Below are 16,681 nucleotides of genomic sequence, written 5' to 3' on the forward strand. Positions count from 1 at the left end.
GGAAGAAATTTTTCACTCTGAGGGTGGCCCAGGTTGCTCAGAGAAGCTGTGGCTGCCCCATCCCTGGAGGGGTTCAAGGCCAGGTTGGACGGGGCTGGGAGCAACTGAATTTAGTGATGTGGCAGCAGAGGGTGAACTAGATCTTTAAAGTTCCACTCCAACCCAAACTACCGTATGATTTTATGATTCTGTGATAATTGCAGGGTGGGAACGGGGTTTGGGGATGCCGAGGGACTGACCAGATTGCCTTTGTGTTAAGGAGAACTCCTGGTATGGAGGTCTGAGAGCAACCAACTTAGAGGAACCCTGAGAAAAGAAATTAAATATTACACTTTTTCTTTCTAATTTGGTGATGTTAGTGGTGATTAGTGGTAGGAATCAGTTTGCCAAGGGCAATTAGTGTAATTGAATGTTCTCAAACAGAAAGCACTGTCAAATATTTTGCTTGTAAGACTGAATTGCTGATGGTGAGACGAGCCTTTGGGGGTAGGACTTTTGAGGAGAGGGAAGGGCTTTTCTGCAGCTGCTGTGTCGAGGCACTGAATGACGTGTGTTCTCCTTAAAATCTCAGGTTTGCCAGATGAGAAGGGTCGATTTCAGATTCTCCACATCCACACGGTGCGGATGCGGGAGCACCAGCTGCTGGCAGAAGATGTGGACATCGCGGAGCTGGCAGTTGAGACGAAAAACTTCAGCGGTGCTGAGCTGGAAGGTTTGGTCCGAGCTGCTCAGTCGACTGCCATGAACAGGCACATTAAGGTCAGTCCCGTCGTCTCTCACTGGGGCAACAAAAAGGGAAAAACAACTGTTTGAGGTCTTTTCTTGAGTGTTTGCTTCCACATGGGTGATGGCATCTCAGCGCACCTTAGGAGATGAGATTCATACGGACACCACCTTTTTGCTGTGTTTTTAGGTGGGTCTGAATTACCTGTTTCATCCCCTAAGAGGCTCTTGTGCAGCTCCGGGAGAACAGAAGGTGGTTGTGTGTCAGTGTGTTGTGATCAAAACTGAAAGTCTTGAACTCACCTTCTGGGTTGGTCCCAGGAGACAAGAGGTAGAAATGAAGCAGCCCGTTGTAGGGAGGGATCCCTGCTGCAGCCTGTGCAGCTCGATACAGAACCACAGCACGGTTAGAGTTGGAAGGGACCTTAGGGATCATTGAGTTCCAACCCCCTGCCCTGGGCAGGGACACCTCCCACCACACCAGGTTGCTCCAAGCCCCCTCCAGCCTGGCCTTGAACCCCTCCAGGGATGGGGCAGCCACAACTTCTCTGAGCAACCTGTTCCAGTGTCTCACCACCCTCACAGGAAAGAATTTCTTCCTAATATCTGATCTAAATCTCCCCTCTTCCAATGTAAAACCATTACCCCTTGTCCTGTCACTGCACTCCCTGACAAAGAGTCCCTCCCCAGCTCTCCTGTAGCTCCTTCAGATACTGGAAGGGGCTCTCAGGTCTCCCTGGAGCCTTCTCTTCTCCAAGCTGAACAACCCCAGCTCTCTCAGTCTGTCTCCATAGCAGAGGGGCTCCAGCCCTCTCATCATCTTCATGCCCCTCCTCTGGACCCGTTCCAACAGGTCCATGTCCTTCCTGTGCTGAGTACTCCAGAGCTGGACACAGAGCTCCAGGTGGGGTCTCACAGGCGCAGAGCAGAGGGGTAGAATCACCCCCCACAACCTGCTGGCCACACTTCTCTTGATGCAGCCCAGGATGGGGTTGGCTTTCTGGGCTGCCAGTGCACACTTCCAACTCCTGTTGAGCTTCTCACCCACCAACACCCCCAAGTCCTTCTCCTCAGGGCTCCTTTCTGAAACCTCATCCCCTGGTCTGTATTGATAGTGAGGATTGTTCCAGCCCAGGTGCAGACCCTGCACTTGTTTTTGTTGAACCTCATGAGGTTCACCTGGGCCCACCTCTCCAGCCTGTCCAGGTCCCTCTGGATGACATCTCATCCCTCTGGTGTATCGACAAGCCCACACAGCTTACACTCATAAATGATCTGTAAAAGGGGGGAGCAAAGAGAAGGTTAGAAGCTCACGGCTGTTTTGTGTTCATGAAGCTGAAGGTCACCTATGGAAAACTGCAGAAGGCGTTTGAAACAAGGTGAGTGCACAAGATGTGGTCAGTGAATTTAAGTGTAGGCTGAGGAGAGAAAATTCAGGCTGGTGTAGGCAGTGACAGGGACTGACCTCACCATTGCTTGGAGTTACAATGGTCTTGAAATATTGGCTCAGCCCTTTCAACCCCAGTGAAAAAGCAAATGCAACATTAGAATTTACTAAGAGAAGTGTAGAGAGCCAGTGAGGCTGTGAATTATGTCCTGGATGAAATTCCTGGTGTGTTTGAATCTCTGCAGCCTTGGGAAGGTTGTGGTGGGAATGGGGCATGGAGAGGCAGCAGGGAAGGGCAGTGGTACAGGAGGATGGGAAGAATGGCTCCACTGGGATTTCTCAGCTGGAAAAAAATATGGTGAAGGGTTATGAAAAGTGTGTGAAATAATGAGTGAACTGGAGTCAGTGAACAGGGTACGTGTGTGTTCTTCTTCCTAATAGAAGAACTTGGAGAAAGGCTGAAAGACTTGGGTCTTTTTAGTCTGGAGAAGAGAAAGCTGAGGGGGGATCTGATCAACACCTATAAACACTTGAAGGGTGGGTGTCAGGGGGATGGGGCCGGTCTTTTTTCAGTGGTGCCCAGGGACAGGACAAGAGGAAATGGGCACAAACTTGAACCTAAGAAGCTCCATCTAAACATGAGGAAGAACCTCTTTGCTGTGAGGGTGGCAGAGCCCTGGAAGAGGCTGCCCTGTGAGAACCTGAATGAGCAGGCCCTGAATGATTCCAGCAGGGCCTGCTCAAAGGCAGGAACAGGAGAAGTGTGTTGAGTGAAGACACATTTAAGCAGCAGAAGGGACCTTTGCTCCAAGATGTCCCTGAGAGTAAAATCTTGGTGGAGGTCAGAAGGGGCTTGTACAGTGTCTTCCATTTCAAAGAAGAACTCACTTGATGCTGCTCTCTGTGTGTGTAGAGACTTGTGGAGTTCTCGGCTCCCTCCGTTCTGGAGGAGCATCACTTTGCTTCCCCAGGGTTTGCTGACTGGGAGGTCGGTGTGTCTCTAAAGGAGTTAAGGGCCGTGAAGTGTCAGGTTATATTAATCCAGATGCAAACCACGGTATTTGCTGGTGTTGAAATACACAATGATGAGTTTGTGAAGAAGGAGGAGGCTGAGAGATGGATCCCCTTCGCTCCGCTGGCCAGGAACCGGGGTGAATTACGCAGAGAAAAGCCTTTGCCATCAGTTCAACTGCAGTGGTATAGTTTCAAGTAAAAAGTCTGTTCAGTCTTGAGTATGAAGAAAGCAAGTAATATTTTCATTTATGCATAAATCATTTGTTTGCAGAGATGTTTATATCTCTTGGGAAGACTCTTTCTAAAGGAAAAATAGTTCTTTCTGCTAAGTTTTCTTTTATAGCCGTAACACTTGAAAAGTTCTTAACTGATTCCCATAGCAAAAACCCACAGACATCAACGGTTTCTAATTTTCTTGTATTCTGTCTCAAAAAAAAAAATAATCAGCACCTCTGGAGTTATTTTCATCCCTTTGCAAGCAAAACATTTTCCTTCAATAATAAATTTTGCTTATAGTTTACGTTTTTTCAGTGCTTGAGTTTCCAGGTGAGGTTGGGGACCATTAGTGTTTCAATATGGTCCCTGTTGTGCCGAAATGTCAGGGTGGGAGACGAGAAGGTGGCAGAAGATGGCAAAGCAGAAATGCAGGAGACAATCCCCTCCTTTGGGTTGGTTCGTGGTCGACACCTTCATAACGTCCGTCCGCGAATCCCGAATGGGGAGCGGCCGCGCTTTGTTTTTCTTCTCAAACACTTTGACGTAGTATTTTTGGATAATCTTACTGTTTATTCTGAAGGTGTCTTCAGCCAAATGATGCACTGAGGTATTTTATTCTCTCCTACAAGTACTGCAAAATTTAAAATATACATCATAGGCCTGACCTAGTTTTCAGCAGCACCTGCGAGAAGCGAGAGCAGAAATTCAAAATCAGGGGACACTGTTCTTCTGAATCATTTAAGCTCTTCTGATACTCTCTCAAAGGGGGTGTGTGTTAAAAATTAAACCGTATAACTCATTAAAGGCTAGGAAAGAAAGAAAGTGTACACACAACTTCAGGAATTATATTAATACTGTTTCTAGTACCTTCACTTCCCTCTGACAAAGCAGAAGAGTGATCCACCTGTGCTGAAGACCCGCTGATGTGATGTATTTGGCATCCTGTGCTTCTGCCTGGTGGGTGAGAGGGGACTCCAGCCTTTCAGCCATGGCCTGGTTATAGCTATTTATAGCTATATAGAGCTATTTATAGCAGAGGGACATGAAAATAATCAGAGGGCTTGAACGCCTCTCCTGTGAGGACAGGCTGAGAGAGTTGGGGGGTTCAGCCTGGAGAAGAGAAGGCTCCAGGGAGACCTTGGAGCCCCTTCCAGTCCCTCAAGGGGCTCCAGGAGAGATGGGGAGGGACCATGAGGGATGAGGGAGGGGAGCCCTAGGAGGAGGGGGAAGGGTTTGACCCTGCAAGAGGGGAGATGGAGCTGAGCTGTGGGGAAGAACTTGTTTGGTGTGAGGGTGGTGAGAGCCTGGCCCAGGTTGGCCAGAGAAGCTGTGGCTGCCCCATCCCTGGAGGGGTTCAAGGGCAGGTTGGAGGGGGCTTGGAGCCACCTGGTGTGGTGGGAGGTGTCCCTGCCCAGGGCAGGGGGTGGCACTGGATGGTCCTTAAGGTCCCTTCCCACCCAAACCATTCTATGGCTCTATTTGGCAGGGTGTTACTGGCCAGTCTGGGTTCCTGATGTTGCTGTTCAGAGGCTGCATTTCCTGCTCTCTCTATTTGGCACGGTGTTGTTGGCCAGTCTGGGTTCCTGAGGTTGCTGTTCAGAGGCTGCATTTCCTGCTCTACAAGACAAGCACGATGTGATTATTTTTACTGTTATTTTTCCTTCCCATGCCCAAGTGCACTGCTCCTTGCTCTGGTAGATTATCTGATGTGATTATTTTACCTTCCCATGCCCAAGTGCACTGCTCCTTGCTCTGGTAGATTATCCTGCTCAGGAGAGGGGGTCTCTGAGACACGTCTTTGAGGGCCAAAGTTATTTGACTCATCCATTGCCTTGATCTTATGCAAAGGTGGCAGAGGTGGCTGTACCTTCCAAGAAACTCCTTGAAAGCCCAAATTTTTACCTCCTGAGCTGTCAGATCACACAGGGGCATTATACTCTCAGGCAGAAGCAGGTGGTGGTGTAAAACTCGGGTAACTTTCAGTGAAAATTATTGGAATGTAGAGAAATCTGTTCTGGAATCTAGAATTGTTTTGGAATCTAGAGAAATTTGTTGTGATAAATTCTGAAGTTTCCAATTCTATCAAAAGGCTTTCGAGGCTGCACTTTGGTGGGAAAAAATGAAGATCTTCTGCCTCATCTTTATGCTACTTAAAAATAGGTTTCTGCCTTATGCCTTACCACTTAACAGTGAGGTGAATTGATTTTCACAGATCAACTTCTGCCCTCTCTCGTGACTAATCCTGTTTCTGGTATCTCTCGCTCCGCTCGGGATGCTCAGCCGCCTGCGCCCGCAGGATTAGTGTGTAAGAGCCAGGGTGTGTGTGCCATTAAGTGGAAAAAGTTGCTTCAAATCCATTTAATTCCCAATTGCTGCCCAAGGCAATCAATATCCTTGCAGGGCTACAAATAACCCCGCTAACGAGCTCTCCGTCCTGCGGGGCTGCGGCCGCTCTCGGTGACACGCCGACAGCGCGCTGTGATGTCTGCAGAGGGGAGAGACAGACGTCTGAGTGAGGTCTCCAGCCTTAAAGGCTGCTCCCAAGTTGTTTTCAAGGATTAAAAACCTCTTTGGCTCCAGTAGGAGCAGCTTTGGGCCACCTCTGGTTGTGACAGATGATTTACAGAAGGTTGCAGTGGTTTGTGCTGTCTCTGCTCTGTATTTGCTGCTGGTCGTTGGATTTTTAACGCCGCTGGGTGGTTTGGGACTGGCAGAGGGGAAAAGGTGATGCTGGGCATTTAGGGAGGTGCCCTGGGAGCTGAGCTCCCTGCAGCGTGTTCATTCCAAGTGCTGCCAATACTGCTGCCTTGGGAGGGCTTGTACCTTTGGTGGAACTGAAGCAAATAAAGCCAAAGCAGAAAGAAATCTAATATTTACCAACCCCCTGAAAGTCTTGCTTGTACAGAGAGGAAAGTGCATGGTTTGAATAGAAAACTATAACCTCCTAAAATAGGGGTGTGTGAATAATTCTGATTTTTGGCTTAGTTGCCACAGATGGTGTGGGTACGTTCAGAGCTGGGTTAAACCAAACTTTAATTTCTCTTTCTGAAAAAAGTCACACAATGAAGGAGGCTTCACCCCCTTCCCCCCCAGCTCCCAGAAAGCATAAGGAAGAATTCTTTCTACAGCCTCTAAATGGAAAAAGTAGTTCCCTGCCCTAAAAGGAACCTACATAACTCCACTGACTGTTCAAAATTTAAACTTAGGTGAGATCAATTCCACTCTGGGCACCAATCTGAGCCTCGCTGACACTGGGTTTGTGCGGTCAAGGTAGGGCAGCAGGAAGAAGGATGGTGCAGAGCTGCCCTCCTGCTCGTAGCTTGGGGTGGGTCTCTAAAACGTGGGGTCATGACCATACTCTTCAGGTTTCTACCCAGTGGAGTGGAACAACTGGCACTGAATGACTTCATGGGGTCACTTTGTGGGGATGTGGCTCTGAAGATGCTGATTGCTCCAGTGGCACCCAGCGTATGTCCAACAAATGTCTTGTTAAGAAACATTTTGCTAATTGATTCTACCAACTGCAGGGTTGGATCTGTGGGTGGAGGTTGATGAGGGGTCCTGTGTGTCCTGCTGTCCTTCAGTGTCTCTCGTTGCCTTTAGGCCAGCAATAAGGTGGAAGTGGACATGGAGAAGGCAGAGAGCTTGCGTGTGACGAGAGGAGACTTCTTTGCATCTTTGGAGAATGATATCAAACCAGTAAGTAGGCACTTTGTGACTCCTGGTGCAGCCACCCCGTACAGCTAACGACGTGAGGTGGCAACTTCCTTCTGCACCACGTGCAGTGGTGCCCCTGGGCTGCCATTCTGTGGCCTGTGGTGGAATGAGAGTGGGGACCCCATTTCTGCCCACCGCGCTGGCTCTGTTTGGAGCTTTACTTGCATGCAGAAGTCATAAGAAGGACTAGAACAAATAAACTTGGAATTTCTTCTCCTACTCTCTCCTATTTGGGCTGCTTCAGTTAATGAATGACAGCTTTAATGTGGACTCTGGTAGGAGGCTTAAACCTCATTTTTGAGAATTCTCTCATGGATAGCGTGGATTCAGAACCCATTGGCAACTTGCACTGATTAGAATTAATTTTGAGGGTATATGAAAAGACATTCCTAGAAGGACATGGTCTCCAACAGCCTTCAGTCCCTCGAACTGAAATGTTGGGTGTCATCAGAGGGTCTTCCAGTACCGACTGTCTCACTTCAGCGTCCTCCAGAGTCCTGGGCCTGGTCGCTTCAGTGATGTTTAATTGTCTCATGTTTTTCTCATGTGATGCAAAATCTCTCGGTAAAATAAATGTTCCTTCTCTTAATCCAGGCATTTGGAACCAACCAGGAAGACTATGCAAGCTACATCATGAACGGTATTATTAAGTGGGGTGACCCAGTAACGAGGGTATTGGATGATGGGGAGCTGCTCGTTCAACAGACTAAGAACAGTGACCGCACTCCTCTGGTTAGCGTGCTTCTGGAAGGTAAATTTCAGAAAGAGACCGATATATAAAACGCCCAGGTGACTTCTGTAAACTATTCCTCTCCGTTGGCCCAGTGGTCATCTCTTACATCCTGCAACTTACGTAAATGAAAAACGGGGGAGGAAGATCAGAATTGCTCTCTTCCACTTTACTTGGGTGGAATTGCTTTAAGTAATAGAACTGGCGTACATGAATGAAACACGGGGGAGGAAGATCAGAATTGCTCTCTTCTACGTAAATGAAAAACGGGGGAGGAAGATCAGAATTGCTCTCTTCCACTTTACTTGGGTGGAATTGCTTTAAGTAATAGAACTGGCTTCTCAGCCTGAGAGAAATCCGGTCCTTGGAACGATGGAGAAGTGAAGGCACCCAGTGGAGAACCTAACCGTGGGTGTTTTACAGCATGGACATCCCTAGCTGAGGTAGCTGTCTACATTCTCTCCCAAGTCACTGGAGAGCTCATCAATATAATTAACTGAGTTCGTCAGTGTAATTAACTGAGTTCATCTGGCCACATTGAGGTGTCTGCTGTTAGAGGTAATTGCCCTCTATCTAGGCTTATTGACTATGAAGAGCCAAGAAACTAGTTCCAAGATCTACTCTGGAGATATTGGACTAGAATTTGGTGCTTAACGCTTCCCTCTTTCTTTTCCTGAGGTCAAAAAATGTGGATTTACTTCTATTGCTTAGTGGTCTGTAGCTTTGAAATTAACCTTGAATAGATCCCCTGGCTAATTGTGGACAAACATGGCCGGCGTATTGGTTGTGCGCAGTGCGGTCTTGCGCTCCACATTGATTTGTGTTGGGTGGATTGATGAGGATATGTCTTTGGTCTCTGAATTATTCTGCTGTGAATTCAGGCAAATTACACACTGTCTTTGTCAATATTTACCTGGCATTCATGCTGTTGACTTGTTTGCCACGGTACCTGCAGAAATCATACTTGGAAGTGACATGAATGTAGTTCAAGAAGGTGCTGCACAATATGAACATGTTCACTTGTTTGCCACGGTACTTGCAGAAATCATACTTGGAAGTGACATGAATGTAGTTCAAGAAGGTGCTGCACAATATGAACATGTTCTGGTGCAGCCCCAGTCCCACAGAACGTGTAACATCCTCTTTTGTGGTGGTTTGGTGGTGAATCAGGCTGCACGTGCTCAATAGGTGCATTATTTCCTTCACCTGGAGGCCTGGATTGCACTGGGAGTTGGTCTGTTCCTTCTGCGAGTAGAAGAAAAGGTCGCTTTAAAATGCAGATGCCTCTGAATGAGATTTATAAACCTGCTTAAAGTTCCATCCGTGCTGAGCCTTCCCAGACCTGTGATCTCCCTTGGTTTTTCATTGCGTTTGTCCTTTGTTCCAGGTCCCCCCCACAGTGGGAAGACTGCTCTAGCAGCGAAAATAGCAGAAGAATCCAACTTCCCCTTTATCAAGATCTGTTCTCCTGATAAGATGATCGGATTTTCTGAAACGGCCAAGTGCCAGGCTATGAAGAAGGTACTGATGTGTCCCACACTTCTGCTTGATGACAACCCAACTCTGTGTTCTCTAGTGGACAGAAAAGGGAATTATCCTTGTGTTGAGGGTATATGAAAAGATGTTTCTAGATGTGCACGATCTCCAACAGCGTTCAGTCCTTCAGACTGAAATGTTGTGTGTCACCAAGGGGTCTTCCAGTACCAACTGTCTCACTTCGGTGTCCTCCAGAGTCTTGGGCCTGGTTGCTTTGATAGGTCACCAAAGTAGGTCTCTGTAGGTCCTAAATTCCTGTGTGTATAGTTATTTATAAAGGTGAACGGGTGTTTTTGTGGCACTGACATTAAGTGACTCAGGGAGAATGTCAAGGCTCCGTCCCCGTTGGATCTGACACGGAGTCGTGGCTGAGAGTGGGGAAAAAAACCCTGGTCTGCGATGGGCAGGTCTGGAGAGATGGAGAAAGGAAGGGCTTTAGGGCTGCACTTGGAAAGAGGAGCTCCTGCCTGGGTGAGACTGGGAGCAGTTCAGAGGTGGTAAGGGTTAGTTAAATCACTTTTAACAACTTGGGGAGCAGAGGGATAGAAACAAGTTGAACATCTGAAATAATTTCAAGTAGGTGGGTGGAAGGAAGGAGATCTCATTCCCTGAAGCCAGCGCTTGCTCTCCTGGCTGAGTGGTGCCCGGGGAAGCACCCGAGTGAAATGCTACTCTGAGGTCAGGTTGTTGCAGGATGGCAGAGTTCCTAAGAGCAGTGTGCTCGTAGCTGGAAGCCCAGATTGTAATTTAGATTCAAAAAGAGGAGCCTTTTGGACTTCACCTGAACCAGCCCGTGCTGGAGGCTGGACCTGCTGTTCCCCTGATGTCTCCAGTCCCATTGCTCTGCGAGGGGCTGTGGGGAGGCTCCGTCCGTGCCGCCCACGCTGGGCTTTTAGCAAAAGTGACCCTTATCCAGCCCGGGTAGAGAAGCCACTTCATTGCACTGGGGTTGTGGGGCAGCTGGGGGTGTATTGATATATTATCAGTATCGCCCCAGCTCCAAACCCCAGAGGAATGGTGCTCTGTTTTGCCCATTGCTTACAATCAAACTCAGGGCAGCTGGCTTTTTTGCAAAGTTTATGGGATAAATGAACAGTACTGAGCTCTGAATTTGGTGACATGGCGATGTTTTATTAAATGCAGATAGAGTCTGGTCTCTTGGTACTTAGTTTTGGTTTGTTTTTTTTTTTCTTCTAAATACTGCTGTGTTTAGCTAAAACCACGGCAACACGTCCTGTCAGGACTATTGTAGTTTTGCTGCCGCGATTTAACGATGAGTCATTTTGCTGTTTTTCAGATCTTTGATGATGCGTACAAGTCCCAACTCAGCTGTGTTGTTGTGGACGACATTGAGAGACTTCTAGGTGAGTCAGGAGACTGACAGAGAGAGCTGTGTTGTCTGCTGGGCGGAAATATTGAAATATTTGCCATATTTCAGTATTTTAAACTGGAAATCACAGGATTACGGAATTGTTGGAGTTGGAAGGGACCTTCTAGGGATCACCTAGTCCAACTCCCCTGCAACCCAAAGCAGGGCTGCCCAGAGCACATCACTCAGGAGCATCCAGGTGGGGCTTGAAGATCTCCAGAGAAGGGGACTCCACACCCTCCCTGGGCAGCCTCTGCCAGGGCTCTGCCACCCTCACCCCAAACAAGTTCTTCCTCCCATTGGAGTGGAACTTCCCATGGTCCAGCTTGTGCCCGTTGCCCCTCGTCCTGTCCCTGGGAACCACTGGAAAGAGTCCGGCTCCATCCTCCTTATTCCAGTTGTGGCCTCCCCAGTGCAGAGCAGAGGGGGAGAATGACCTCCCTCCACCTCCTGGCCACACTCTTCCCCCCGCAGCCCAGGATCCCATTGGCCTCTTGGCCACCAGGGCCCATTGCTGGCTCCTGGAGAGTTCCCTGTCCACCAGGACCCCCAGATCCTTCTCCTCAGAAGTGTTGATCCAGAATAATTTACTTCCAAAGCCTTGAACTGTTTGGGGTGGCTGCAATGTGCGTTTGCTTAGCGGGTGTTAAAATGCATTTTTCATTTCAGATTATGTCCCAATTGGACCACGGTTCTCTAATCTGGTGCTGCAGGCCCTTCTGGTGCTGCTGAAGAAGGCCCCCCCTCAGGTAAGAGCCATCCAGGGGTGAGATGCCCTGTTCCTGCAGTAATTTTGGCAGCGGGGGGCTCTGTGCCCGGCTGGGGGCTGCGCTGCCCCCACCCCCACTGTCTCTGCTTCCCCCAGGCTGATCCTCACCTGCTGCTCGCTCAGTTCTGGGATCACCATAGAAGGATTCAGCTTTAATTATCTAATTATTAAAGGCTGAATCTCTGCAGTTAGCCCTAGAGATACCGACTAAGGAAACAAGTTTAACCTCCACCAAGTAAAACTCAAACGTGTGAGCTCTCTGCTTGCTGATTAACTCAAGAGCTGTTAATCAATCCCTGGCTCAGCCACGTGCTCCCTCCTTATGTAGAAATCGATTTCGAAGTAACGTACAATCGTGGATGTCAGGGCTTTAAGTTGTTCTTTACTTGAAATTATCAGGTGTTAATTACAGTGGGTGAGGAAAGCTTAAGAGCTGACATCTTGTGCTGGTCCTGTCTGTTTGCACTTTCTGGCTGGATGAGATTTAGGAGCATCACAAGCGATAACGGTTCTGAAGCTTGCACTGAGCAAGACAAAGAGGCAGGGACGACTCATTTTTTCCTGTTGTTTGCTGGAATTCTGCTGTGTCTGTGTACGTGGAAGTACCTGCAGGAATAAATAACATACTGATGGGGAAACCTTGAGAGTCGGTGTCAGGAAAAAAGCAGAGAAGCAGAGCCTGGATGAACTAAATTTTTTTAGTCATTTTTAATATTCTGGAAACAGTAATGTATATGTGAGTATTGTTTGCATTAGAGAATTTGGTGGAAAGACCTTTCAAATGTAGAACTTTGAACTAAACTGTAATGCCATGGGCCCTGAAGTTCCCCTTGTGGCTGTCAACCAGGGAGAACAAGGATTTCTCCTGGTGAGGTTTCTCTGCCACCTGAGGTCTCGAACACTAACCTTGGATTCTGGTATCACACAGCCTGGGACAGAAAAGCCTTTGGATTGTCCCCATCTCCTGTAATCACTGACCTATTGCTGGGAGTCCCCACAGCAGGGACAGGCTTGTTCCTGTGAATCTACAGGGGAAAAACAGAACTCGATTTGGTTCCGTTGTCGAAGGAACTTAAGATATGAAACTGTCCGTTTCGACTGTGTCTTGCCTCTTCCATGGGCTGTTGCTGGCACCCGTGTCTCCCCCAGAGCAGGACGTGGGGCTCGGAGCACTCAGATATTTGCCAAGTTTATGCACGTTGTGGAGATTTGTACTTCGCAGGGTTTGAAATGCCCTTGAGGCTGGAAGACTTTGGGTTGACAGCCAATATTATGGTGACTTAAGCCATAAATTGTTGGAGGGCAGAGAGAGTGTTTTCTGAGGAAGTGTCACTGTTTGATTGATGATGTGGGTTGGTTTGGTTTTTGTTTTTTTTTTCTTTTTTCTAAATGTCCACTCTTGGCTCCCGTGGAGATGAAGGCCCTGGGGTAGAGGCCCCTTTGGGCTGCCCTGGTTTGGCAGCCCCGGGGACAGAGTTTCTCCTGGTGGGTTTGTTTCTTGCAAGTTCCCTGTGAGAGTCGTGGCGTGTGGGGATTGTTTTCATTAAAAAACCAACAGTGTCCAAGAGGTAGAGTCACACAGGAAAAGGCCTTTTCTGCTGTGAGTGTTGGCGGTGAAAAAGATTGGATTTGGGCACAGAGGCTCTTGGGGTTTTTAAGCTCAAGTGAGAAAGCCACGAGGGGGATGAGGCTGTGGTTGATCAGTGCCCTCCCAGCTCCCTCCGGGATGAGTAGTTCCCTTGGGGAGCAATTTATTTGGAAGTAATGGCTGGTTTCAGGGGCTTTGTTGTACTCTGAGATGCAGATACGTGCTTAAAATGTACGTGAGTAGCATCAGTGGTGCTGACCTGCTCCACGAGGTCAAACCAAGACCAGTTTCTGTGGGACTGGAATCATGATTTAGGTTCATTCCTCATAAAACTGGAGTGTCCTGGGCCGTGGCAGCGCTGGGAGGAGTTGTTGGCAGGATGCTGGGGAGACGATGCCTCTTCTCCATTGCTCTCAGGTAGGCTCTTTGCCTTTTCACAGTCAGAAGGACCGGAGATACAGAGATGATTTGAGGAGCTTTAGGGACAGGAGCAATGGAGGGGTTGGGGCAGCGAGGAAGGAGCGGGAGGAAGCGGCTGCGCTGCTGCCATGGCTGTGCCCAGGATTATGCATTCACACCGTGTCGTCACATCACTCACCGAGAGTATTCCTGGTGTGCAAGCAGCTCCCTACCACTCCTGGAGGCTACGCGTGCAAGAGGAGCAGTTCTGGGCTGAAACCTTATTAATTATGCATCGAGGTGGATGTCTCTGTTGAACTGGTTTGTCAAAGCTGCCTCCCAGGCTCCCCTCTTCCCACATCATTTTAACGTGCTGTGGGAAGGGCACACGCTCGAAGCTTCTGGTTTTCTGGGCTTCCTAGCTTGTTTGTACTTTGCAGAAGTTTTGAGAGTAAATACGTTAAAGTAGAAACATCTCCGAGTTGGCTTTAAATTCCTGGGCACAGCTCATGCTACTTCCCCTCCGCAATCCCTAAATAGTGGTATCTATTACCACGAGTTCACCCAGACTGAAAAACATTACGTTTTGTTTAGCATCTCTTTTTTTAACCCAATTAAAAAGCTTTTCTAAAACGGATTGAAGAGAAGAAAATGAACCATGTTCTCTTGGGTCTTTATTTCAATCAAGTTTCCCTGTGTTGTGCAGGAGAAGGGGCTGGGGGGGGGTAGGATAGAAAGACTGAAAAGGGCTGTCGCAGCAGGGAGCCCGGCGGGAGAAAAAGGGACTTCTCTGAGAACTGAGCGGCAGCAGCTCCGAAAGCCGAAGCTGCTTCATCGACATGCAGAGTCACACAGGGCGTGGGGACACGCACCGGCCCCGCCGAGGTTTCACACGTGCTTCCCTGCTGCTTCCCATGAAAAGCTCACAGTCGGCTCGGGGGGTGGGAGCCCGTCCCGGCGCTGAGCGGGACGTGCCGGTTGTGTGGCGGCAGGAGATGGCGGGGTTTGGGACGCTCCTCCACCGCCCTGCTCTGCCCCTCGCCTCCTCAGGACACCGGGGGCTCTGCCCATTTAGAATCATAGAATCACAGAATTGCCCAGGCCAGAAGGGACCTCCAAAGGCCATCTAGTCCAACCCCCCCGCAGTCAGCAGGGACACCCCCAACTAGACCAGGTTGCCCAGGGCCTTGTCAAGCCTCTCCTTGAATATCTCCAGGGAAGGGGCCTCAACCACCTCCCTGGGCAACCTGTTCCAGTGCTCCACCACCCTCACAGTGAAGAACCCTCTCCTCATCTCCAGTCTAAATCTGCTCCCCTCCAGCTTGAAGCCATTGCCCCTCGTCCTGTCACTACAGGCCTTTCTAAACAGGTTCTCCCCAGCCTTCCTGTAGGCTCCCTTCAGGTACTGAAAGGCCGCTATTAGGTGTCCCCGGAGCCTCCTCTTCTCCAGGCTGAACAACCCCAGCTCCCTCAGCCTGTCCTCGTAGCAGAGGTGCTCCATCCCCCTCATCATCCTTGTGGCCCTCCTCTGGACATTTATTTATGAAATTTATGAATTTATGAAAGTTGACAGGGAAATGAAGGAATAATCTCCTTGGTTGGTAGAATCCCAGATGCATTCCTGGTTCCACCTCAGCTGGTGGGGACTGGAGGCTGCTCAAATCAACACTGAGGTGACATTTATACCACTAAACCTGGGGAATTGTGTTGTCTGCCATGGATTGGTTTGGGTTGGAAGCCCATCTAGTGCCACCCCCTCCCCTGGGCAGGGACACCTCCCACCACACCAGGTTGCTCCAAGACCCCTCCAACCTGGCCTTCCAGCTCCTTGGCTTTCATCCCTTTCCAGCTCTGCCCTTTACCTCCCCTCCCATCAGCAATGACTTCCAAGCAGGCCGACCCACTGCCCAGCTCTCCACAGGAGCTGGAGGAAGACTTTTCTTCCCCTTTACCATCATATTTTGCAGCTCCAGGTCCCTGGGTGACTGCCTTTGCCAGCGTGAGCCCAGCAGTGTGTCTTTGCTGTGCTCAAGGGAAGGAGCAGCAGGAGCTCTAGAGCACAGCTCTGTGTTGGGTCATGGAATCATGGGATGGTTTGGGTGGGAAGGGACCTTAAGGACCATCCAGTGCCACCCCCTGCCCTGGGCAGGGACACCTCCCACCACACCAGGTTGCTCCAAGCCCCCTCCAACCTGGCCTTGAACCCCTCCAGGGATGGGGCAGCCACAGCTTCTCTGGCCAACCTGGGCCAGGCTCTCACCACCCTCACACCAAACAAGTTCTTCCCCACAGCTCAGCTCCTTCTCCCCTCTTGCAGGGTCAAACCCTTCCCCCTCCTCCTAGGGCTCCCCTCCCTCATCCAGAGTCCCTCCCCATCTCTCCTGGAGCCCCTTGAGGGACTGGAAGGGGCTCCAAGGTCTCCCCGGAGCCTTCTCATCTCCAGGCTGAACCCCCCAACTCTCTCAGCCCCCCCTCCCAGCAGAGGGGCTCCAGACCTCTGATCATTTTTGTGGCCTCCTCTGGCCCTGTTCCAACAGGTCCATGTCCTTCTGTGCTGAGGACTCCAGAGCTGGACACAGAGCTCCAGGTGGGGTCTCCAATTATATCCCATTACACGTGAAGAATTGTGGCTGCCCCAAAACACGTGCATAAAAGTACGCGAGGGTCCAGAGTTGGGTGAAGAGCTGGTGGCACCCACAGAGACACTCAATGTGCACCAGTAGGTGGGTACAGTGCAGTTCGAGCTCCCCTCAGCTCCCTGCTCCCGGAGATTTGCTGGAATTCAGGAATTTGATGTTCCACTGACACGTTGAGACTCCATTTGCTTGGAGCAGAGTCTACATAGACATACCATATTCTGGTTTGTCTTCGGTAGGCCGTGCAGTAACCTGGTGCCCATTGGGAAGCCAATATTGTGTTAGGAGAATCAATCTCCCAGGGCTTGGAAACAGAGTCACCACTTCCTTTTGTGATATCTGAATCCTGTGATTATATCCTTTATTTAGGCAAAATCCCTGCAGCAGAGAGGTGGAATCGAGGGTTGTCTCAGTTCTAGGAGGCAGCACCTCTACCGGCTGTCCCCCATCAGCACAGAGGGATCTTGGGCTCCCAACTGGGCACTTTCTTTGCCTAAAAATGGGCAGGATGAACCCAGACGGAAGGGAGGTGCCTGTTTCTAATCTCTGGTGCTGGAGGAACTGGGAGTGAAACCACCTGGTAATGACTCTTGACAC

General features: G+C 49.6%; 1 protein-coding gene across 1 annotated transcript in view; it reads left to right on the forward strand.

The window, feature by feature from the left end:
* The first annotated feature begins 543 nt into the window (after nt 1-543).
* The window catches only part of LOC106888436 (vesicle-fusing ATPase-like), a 33,793-nt gene continuing 17,655 nt past the window's right edge, over nt 544-16,681 (forward strand). The window contains exons 1-6 of the mRNA XM_014942673.1: nt 544-759; nt 6,944-7,039; nt 7,652-7,808; nt 9,175-9,308; nt 10,621-10,687; nt 11,362-11,441. Coding sequence (XP_014798159.1) covers nt 544-759; nt 6,944-7,039; nt 7,652-7,808; nt 9,175-9,308; nt 10,621-10,687; nt 11,362-11,441 — 750 coding nt within the window. The remainder of the gene's footprint in view (nt 760-6,943; nt 7,040-7,651; nt 7,809-9,174; nt 9,309-10,620; nt 10,688-11,361; nt 11,442-16,681) is intronic.

Source organism: Calidris pugnax, unplaced genomic scaffold (genome assembly GCF_001431845.1).
Source record: "Calidris pugnax isolate Ruff unplaced genomic scaffold, ASM143184v1 scaffold108, whole genome shotgun sequence".
NCBI lineage: Eukaryota > Metazoa > Chordata > Aves > Charadriiformes > Scolopacidae > Calidris > Calidris pugnax.